General features: G+C 56.4%; 1 protein-coding gene across 1 annotated transcript in view; it reads left to right on the plus strand.

The window, feature by feature from the left end:
* SPTB (spectrin, beta, erythrocytic) overlaps positions 1–9,190 on the plus strand; it is a 132,936-nt gene that overhangs the window by 111,865 nt on the left and 11,881 nt on the right. Inside the window, 7 exon segments of the mRNA XM_010846823.1 lie at positions 1–229; positions 1,804–2,048; positions 3,162–3,300; positions 3,754–3,838; positions 4,438–4,634; positions 4,933–4,982; positions 5,448–5,526. The exon segment at positions 1–229 is cut by the window's left edge and continues 27 nt beyond it. Coding sequence (XP_010845125.1) covers positions 1–229; positions 1,804–2,048; positions 3,162–3,300; positions 3,754–3,838; positions 4,438–4,634; positions 4,933–4,982; positions 5,448–5,526 — 1,024 coding nt within the window.

Here is a 9,190-nt window from a genome sequence, read left to right on the forward strand (position 1 = left end):
GAACGAGATGTGGGCAGACCTGCTAGAGCTCATCGACACGCGCATGCAGTTGCTGGCCGCCTCCTATGACCTGCAGCGCTACTTCTACACCGGTTCCGAGATCCTGGGCCTCATTGGCGAGAAGCACCGTGAGCTGCCCGAGGATGTGGGGCTGGATGCCAGCACCGCGGAGTCCTTCTTCCGCACACACACTGCCTTTGAGCGGGAGCTCCACCTGCTGGGGGAGCAGGTGCCTCTGGTCCCCAGCTGTCCCTCCACCTTGCCCCTGACTAGCATCCCTGGACCCTGTAGTGTCAGGTCCGCTCCTGGCTTCTAGAGAGGAAATCTCTGGAACAGGCACTCCTTAGAGAGGCAACAGCTCCAGGCAGGAAGGCAGGGAGCAGAGGCTTTCAAATGTTCTTTAGCTTTAGAAATATTTCCCTGGTGGCTCAGATGGTGAAGAGTCTGCCTGCAATGTGGGATACCTGGGCTTGATCCCTGGGTCAGGAAGATCTCCTAGAGAAGGGAATGGTTACCCACTCTAGTATTCTTGCCTGGAGAACCCCATGGACAGAGAGCCTGTCGGGCTACAGTCCATGGGGTCGCAATGAGTCGGACATGACTGAGCGGCTAACACTTTCACTTTAAATGGAGCCTTTCCCAAAACCCAATGCACAATACCTTAAAATGCAATTTATCTGGTTGTCAGAGTGTTACAGAATCATTAGTGAGTCCACATGTAGCGCTTTTCTAGCACCAGGTACTGTTCTAAGCAATACACTCAGCCACACTCTGAGGAAGGGAGTAATGTCTTCTGCCTTTTCTAGATAAGGAAAGCAAGGCATAGAAGGGTAATTAAGTTGCCTGGAAACATGCAGCTAAGCAGTGGAGCCAGGATTCAGATCCTGGCAGTCTGGCTGTAGACTTTGAACCCTTAGCCATGGGGCTGTTCAGCCTTTCCAAGTGGGAGCTAGAGGGGGTCCCAAGATCAGCCTAGACTCCCCCCTCCCATCATGGGGTGCCCCCTAAGGCACTACTATAGGCCCATAAGATTCTGCAGAGTCCAGAGTGGTGAAAAGGTTGATGGGGGGCTAGGTCACTTTGGGGTGCTCACCGGGCTTCCAGAGGAACAGGGAGAGCTGGGCTCACTTGCAGTCTTGCACTGATGCAGTGGGATTTCAGGAAAAGCACCAAAGTATTAATAGGTGGGACCCCTGGGTCACCAAGAAGGGGACAGCCTAGGGATTTGTCATCCAGCTGGAGGTGCCTTGGGGATGCCAGAGCCCTTGAGGCAGGTACTGCCCCACCAGGGTCTCGGGAGTGAGGCTTCACTGCCCTGGGGCCCGCCTCGAACAGGGAATGGCATCATGAAGAACGATCTGGAACAGGGAGTCAAGAGACGCCTCCAGTCCCAGCTGTGCCCTCTCCAAGCATGCATGACCTCAGGCCAGTCATGAGCCTCCCTGAAGCTCAGTTTCCTTGTTTCAGAAACAGGGATAAGGACAGGACCTCTTTGATGAGATTGTTATAGACAGAGAGAGTCATAAAAGGTGCTTAGAGCAGTGCCCGGTATATAATTACTCTCATAATCACACATCAAAGGGCACAGAGCCCCTCTCACTCCCAAATCCTCATCAGAACCCAAGGGGCGCTTTGGGTCAGCAGAGGTGCCAAAGCAGGGAGCCTTCTCTCCAGCACCCGAGAAGTGGGGAGCCTCCAGCACCGTCCTCAGGAGGGAGACCCAGAGGAAGCAGACACTCTCATCCATCCTAGGCCCAAGACGTGTCGGCCCGGGGAACAACAGTCAGTTTTGCCCCATCACAGGTACAGCAGTTCCAGGATGTGGCCGCCCGCCTGCAGACAGCGTATGCTGGGGAGAAGGCAGACATCATCCAGAACAAGGAGCAGGAAGTGTCTGCCGCGTGGCAGGCGCTGCTCGACGCCTGTGCCGGGCGCCGCACCCAGCTCGTGGACACGGCAGACAAATTCCGCTTCTTCAGCATGGCCCGAGACCTCCTCTCCTGGATGGAGAGCATCGTCCGGCAGATCGAGACCCAGGAGAAGCCCCGGTGAGAGCAGCATCCCCACCCCTGGACGAGGACCGGGATGCCAGCCCATCCTGGAGGGGTCTCCCAGACTGTGGGCACGCAGGAATCCCCAAGGGGCACCTGAGGCTAGGTCCAGGCAGAATCTTAGTGGCTTAGCTGCTACTAGGAGGACTGACCATTGCAGAGTAAAGAGAATCCTGAGAGTGCTGAGAAACACATCTGTCATTCAGATTCTATCATGGGGCACAAGTGGCCACGGTTGTCAGTAAAAATAAATAGTTTATGCATCAAAAGCTGGGCAAGTCCAGAAGTGGTCACTCTCCTCCTAGCACGGGCTTTTGGGGACCTTGTCCCTAAAACTTGGGAAAGGAGCTCATTGCCTATGAGAGATAGAAGCAGGTATGTGGGCAGGTGGCCAGGATCGGAACTCACTACACACTTTGTGCCCATCTCTGGCCCTCTGCCTCTAGGGCGCCTGTCCTGGTGGTCAAATTTTTATATTTAACGTCTTGACTGAGCTTATAATTCACATGCCACGGCCTCCAGCCGCTTAGAGCGCGCCGTTCACTGCTTGTTTCGCACGGTCACAATTGGACGACCAGCGCCCCTGTATAAGTTTAGGACATTTCCATCACCTGAAAAAGAAGCCCGGTACCCCTTAGCAGTCATCACCCCACTCCTATCTCTTCGCAGCCCTTGGCACCCTCTAATCAGCTTTGTGTATCTAAATTTACCTATTGTACACTTTGCACGTGAGTGCGATCATAGAATGTGTCGTCCTCTGGGACTGGCTTCTTTCACTGTCCAGTCTTTCCAAGGTCCATCTACGTAGCATATATCAGTACTTCATTCCTCTTTATTGCCAAATGTAACATTTCTTTGTGTGTGTGTGTGTGTGTGGTTGCTGTACCCCTGCCCGTGTCCTGACCACTGGCCGAGGGAGGCCACTAGGGCATCAGTGTTCCTGCTGGACCGGGCAGCTGGCAGGACTTCCTGGCTGTCCAGAGAGAGAGGAGGGAGTGGGGTCAGACTCCCGGGCGGATGGGGGGCCCCCCTCTGATTGGGACTTGATGTCAAGTGGCCAGAGTCACCCCAAGTCTCCCTTTTCACCAAACTCCCAACCCTGCCCCTCAGGGACGTCTCCTCGGTGGAACTCCTCATGAAGTATCACCAGGGCATCCACGCAGAGATAGAGACCCGCAGCAAGAACTTCAGCACCTGCCTGGAGCTCGGCGAGTCCCTCCTGCAGAGGCAGCACCAGGCCTCAGAGGAGGTGGGCCAGCGGGACGGACACGCGTCCTCTCCTGTTCTCGCCTCCACTCCTGCCAGGCCAGACAGCTTCCTGGGAGGGAGCCTGTGGGCCATGGAGGCTCATCTTTCTTTCATCCCAGGAGCACTGGGGCTCTGTGCCGACCCAGGGATTTACAGCCTCACCAAACCCATTCAAGGAGCTGGCTGCTTCAAAGGGCTAGTGGGCTCATAACCCTCCTAAACCCTCTCGTGTGCATGCTTTGGGCTTGGCAATCCCTGCTTCCTGGGTGAGACACATTTAACCCCAGAGAGGTTAAGTAACCTGGCCAAGGCTGCTCAGCTGGCAGGGCCAAGACTTGACGCCAGGGCTGTGTGACCAAGGCCAGCCGGCTTTGCAGGGCCCTTCCGCACACCGCCTTCCACAGCGGGGGGAAGGGTTGCCAAAGCCTGAGCTGCCTTCCCTTTCTTCCCGCAGATCAGGGAGAAGCGGGAGCAGGTGGTGTCCAGGAGGGAGGAGATGAAGGAGAAGTGGGAGGCCCGCTGGGAGCGGCTCCGCATGTGTGAGTGAAGCCTGGGAGCCAGGCAGTTGGGGAGGGGTGGGTGTGAGTGCAGGGAGGGGTGATGACACAAGGCGGTGGAGGAGACGAGGCCCCTAACACACACAACACCACTCACCAGCAGAACTCAGGGCCGGGAGCCTCAGGGGTTGCGGGGAGGAGGTTCATGGAGAAGACCCAGCAGACACGGTGCTGGAAGCCCACCTCTGACAGCCAGCACCCACTCCCTGTCTACCCTCTGCCCCCACCCCCGCCTCCTGCTGGACTGGCGTCCCCATAGAGCTGTGGCCTCTCCCGGGGTCAGGCTAAGGCTCTAGTGCATCCCAGCTGTTTGACCTGTGGTGTGTGCTGCACAGAAGGGGTTCTGTCCTCCGCGGCTGGAGACCGGAGGGGTGGGGAGAGCCCACCACTCGGGTGGAAGCTGCACAAAGACCTGGACCCTCCCATGGCTGCTTGTGCGCGTCTGTGAGTGAGTGAGACAGCCTGGGAAGACAGCCCAGTCCGCCCGCCCGTTGGCGGCACGTCTGTCTGTGAGCGGACCTCCCCTAGGCCCCCTAGGTCCGGGGGGCGCTCACAGACCCCAGGCCTTGTTGTCTCGGCAGTGCTGGAAGTGTGTCAGTTCTTCCGGGACGCCTCCGTGGCTGAAGCATGGCTGATCGCCCAGGAGCCCTACCTGGCCAGCCGGGACTATGGACACACGGTGGACAGTGTGGAAAAGCTCATCAAGAGGCATGAGGCTTTTGAGAAATCTGCAGCCAGCTGGGAAGGCCGCTTCGCTGCCCTAGAAAAGCCCACCACGGTGAGCTGGCAAGGGGTGGCCCAGAGCAGTGGACAGCCTTGGGGGTCCCTCCAGTCAAGAGTTCTTAGGCGGTTTTGGGGGACCTGTGGGCAATGTAAAAGGCTGACCAAGTGGGGAGAGCGGGAAGGAAACAGGAGTGGGAGGAAGGATGGACTTTTGAAGGCAAGAGACAAGGGGAGCTGATTCTGGAAGGAACAAACATCAGATATGTTGGGTACAGGGAGCCTCTTTCGGGGAAGGCTGTCAGAGCAGGCTCCCCTCGTGGCTGCTCTGACTCCTTGGCCTTTCCCTTCCCTAGCTTGAGCTCAAAGAGCGCCAGACCCCAGAGAGAACCGAGGAGGAGCCTGGGTGAGTATGGGGAGGACTGGCTGGAGCACTCTGCTGAGGGGGGGCGAGGGGGAGGGGAAGGACGATGCTTCTACTCGAAACAGGCCCCTGACATTTTGACACACCATATGTGACCTCTCACACCTGGGCCACTGGTCAGAGAAATCCAGAGTGTCTGGAGCTTAAAGGTGGAAAAGAGACTTCATTTCCCCCCAGTCCTGGGTGTCCTGGAGTCCTCATGGGGAAGGATGGGAGGCGGGCCATGGCTGCTGCACCGTCGCCCCCTGTTCTGGGAACCAGCTGAACATGTGTCCCAGAGGCCGGGCTGCCTGGAACCAGCCTTTTCTGAAGCATCTGCCTTCACTTTGCAGATTGTGGAGCTGCAGACTTGGCTTGTGTTTTTTGGGGAGGAGGTTGGAAGCCAGGCCTTGGAGATGGGCTCCGGCCTCCAGCCTCGTTTCTGAAGTGGGACATTGTTTTCCATAGGCTTCAAGAGGAGGAAGGCGAGACAGCAGGGGAGGCTCCCCGAGGTCCCCACCAAGCCACCACTGAGAGAACATCCCCGGTCAGTTCCCTGTCCCGTTTGTCTAGTTCCTGGGATTCATTGCTGCCAGAGACCCATCGTCCCGACTAGGCTCTGCGGGGGCAGAAGGCCAGGATGGGTACACCCCCACCCCCACCCCCAGAATCCTTCCACCACTTTTCCTTTTTTACTTAGCTTAATTTCTAGAATAATTCCCCTCCTCCCCTCAATCAAGAAGAAACTGACATGCCAGCCCACTGACATGACTCTCTTAGTTTGGTTTTATGTGGTCTAATAAATTTTGTTATATAAACACATCCCCATCTCCATCAGGGGGAACAGTTTATACAGCAGGGATGATCCCCTTTTATACATTGTCCTTTCCCCCCTGACATTGTCCCTAACTCAGTACCCCCTGCACACGCACACATCCACATACACACATACTCACAAATGGGCCATGTGGTTTCCCTGCCCCAACCGTGGCATTTAGGGGAGTGAAGTGGACACGTTCACCCTCTAGTAGACTCCTTTCAGTGAAACAGAGGCCCCTCCCCACTTTGCATCTTCCTGGCCTGATGCCCATGGGTCAGTGAGCTGGAGACAGAGATGATTCTGAGGCAAGAATAGACTTGAGGGAGCCCTTCAGGAGGAAAAGAGAGCCCCGGGGATTCTGCCTCAGAGGTCTCCAACTTGTAGAAGGGAGGATGGAGAGGAGGGGGGTACCCAAGGCCCAGATGTCTCCAGGGCCTTGCCTGGCAGATCCTTTAGCTGAAAGGACCCGGGAAGTCTATGCAGGAAGTCTGGGAGGCTCTGAGCCCGGTTTTGGGGAAATGTCCTGGGAGCCGCTGACTGAGAAGAAAGCAAGAACCCAGCATGTGCCTTGCATGGCTTTGCCACTGCGCGTCCACCACCTGTGCAGGTACCCAGTTAAGCTTGCCTGAACTTTTAGGAGTTCTTGGTGGAAATTTCTGGTATGACATCAACCCCAGAAAAATGCATTTCCTGTGCAGAATCCCTGTCAGATCTAGATTTTGGCCCTTCCCACACTTCTGAGACACACACACACACGCACACACACACACACAACACAGACACATACTCTGAGCTGCCTCCAGCCCCACCAGAGGCCTCCCTTTCTGAGCTGCACCAGCCCATCATGTCCAGCAGAGGGCACTCCTGAACGCCCTCTGGAGGGTCTCTCCCAGGAGTTCCCTCTGAAGATCCCCTTGTGGCAGTGTGGGGGTCTCCGGTGAACTTCGCCCTGGCCCCTCCTTTCCCAGAGACAGCCTCACTGGAAGGAGAGAGAACTCTGGTGGGGGCTGGCACGGACTGCGGACCCTGGGGCTGTGACTGTTCCTGCCACCCGCGCTTCAGCTGTGCGTCCCTGTGTGTCTGCGTGCGGTGGTGTCCCAGGTCTGCGGGTTCCTTTGTGACTGCCTGAGCGATCCATCCATTGTCTGTGTCGTGTACGTCTGTGCAAATGTAATTACATGTGCATCAGAGCCACCTCCATCCAACACCTGAATGCCGCTGGATTTGGGGGGAATAAAACCTGCTTGGACCTGAGTGTCTCTCTGGAAGGAGGAGTGAGCCCACTTGAGACCCTTCCCAGAGAGCCAGCCGCCCTGCCAGGTGGGGCAAGTGGCCTGTGCGCGGTACCAGGAGGAGACCAGATGGCAAGTCAATGAACACCAGGCCCAAGGCCTCATGCAAACAGATTTCCTGCCGCCTCTCCTTTCTGAGCCCTTTGTTGAGTTTTCATGAGGATCCACAGAACTCCAAGGGGCAGAGTGGGATACCCCTTTGTTCTTTGATATGAGAAGAGTGGAGAAAGAGTCCCATGCAGGTTGGAAAACCTTTCCAGAAGCTGCAGGCCTCTCCCAGGAAGGCTGGCAGCAGGAAGGTCTGCTGAGCCTTCTCTTGGGCTAGGCTGGGTGCTCGTGCTGTCCTGTGTCTGCAGTCTGGTGTCAGTGCCCCGTGGGACAGATCCCTGCTGTGTGTGGTCTGGTGTCGGTGCCCCGTGGGACAGATCCCTGCTGTGTGTGGTCTGGTGTCAGTGCCCCGTGGGATAGATGTGTGCACTGTGGCTCCCCGTGAAACCCATCACTAGTGCATGCCAGCTTCCTGCTTGGGGGAGCAGACCAGGCGCCTGAACCCCTGTCCGGACTGCTGCACAGCCCACAGTGACCACCCTGCCAGCCCTACCTGCTCCTCCTTTCCCGGGTGTGTGCACACACACATACGCACAGGCAGGGGCTGGAGCGCTATTCCATGCATTCGGTTTTTTCCTCAAGCATATCATTATCATACAATCCATTGCCTCCATCACCTCCTAGCTTTCCATGTTAGAGCATGTTCCGATTAAAAAAAAAAAAATCCATTCTACAGGTAAGTATGCAGGAGTGCGTGAGATTAAGAAGAAACAAGTTTTCACAAATGGCAAAATTCCTGGAGTGAAATTTTGGAAGTCTAGATGTTGGGTTCCAGTCCTTCATGTAGAAATGTCATGAGAGATTTTAGACAAACGTCCTAATCCTCCTGGGTCTCCTTGCCCTTTATAGATCTCTCTCTGCAGGATTACAGAAAGTCCAGAACGTTCCTGAATGTGAACCATGTACCTAAATAAAGGGAGGGTTGGGAGAGAAGGGTTTCTCCATTTTCGTGGTGTTCTCAGCTCTGAGGAACCTGGTTCAGTGGTCAGGTGCCAGCTGGCGTGAGGCTGGAGATGGGAAGAGATGGCAAAGGGCTAGGGTGATTTCCTTGGTTGCCTAGGGAAGAGAGGAAGGCAGGGTTGAACCTCTGCTTCTGCCAAGGCCAGGAGGTGGACTGAAGGGCTACCCTGAAGGTGGCCCTGGGGTAGCAGAGGGGGGCCTGGCAGCAAGCTGAGCCTCCCCCCTCCACACCCTCCACGTTATGTGTCTCCCCTTCACCCTGGGTGCGGCTCTGGGGAGGGCTTGGAGGTCCCGCTAAGCACCCTCATCTGCTCGGCTCTGGCTGCCTTGGAATCCTCAGTGTAACATTTGTGGTGAGATGCAGAGGTTGATTTATGGAGAAGAAATGGTATTGCAGAGGATCCGAGCCAACCCAGGCTTGGGGGCCCCCAGCCCCAGGGGCCTCTTCTGTGCCCTGTGCCTGCTCTAGGAACTCTCCCAGTGGAGCTGCTGTAACGATGAGCGAGAACCCTGAAAAGGGTTGGTGCTTCTAGTGGGCTGCCACAGCAAGAAAGAATCTGCCTTCGGGGTTCACTGTTTTGGGGCAAATGTGCCCTGTCTTACTCTGAGCCCCAAGGATGGATTCCTCTGTGGTGCAGGGACTCTGGGGCCAGGCATCTCAAAAAGCAACTGCCTGGATGCGTTTCATTGTCAGGCCTTCATCAGGTTGTCAGGGAAAATTCAGCCAAGCACAGCTCACAGACATCACTCTTCCCCATGACCTTCCAAGTCTGCCTGCAGCTGGCTTCCCTGAGGGAAGACTTGCCAACTCATCTGGGATGAATAGGAGGGTCCAGACCCCCAGGTCCCTTGTCTGTCCCTTCCAGAGCCTTGGAGGTTGATGTGGCTTCAGGCAAGTTACCAGCACTTTCGAACACGAGGGATGGTGTCCCGGGACTGAGTGGGCACTGGATTGCAGCTGCTCACCTTTCAGCCAGTGCCTGGTGGCTCCAGCTGCTGTCCACACCTTAGCAATACCCACCCACCGCACC

The sequence above is a fragment of the Bison bison genome, unplaced genomic scaffold (assembly GCF_000754665.1).
Source record: "Bison bison bison isolate TAMUID 2011002044 unplaced genomic scaffold, Bison_UMD1.0 scf7180017864239, whole genome shotgun sequence".
Lineage (NCBI taxonomy): Eukaryota > Metazoa > Chordata > Mammalia > Artiodactyla > Bovidae > Bison > Bison bison.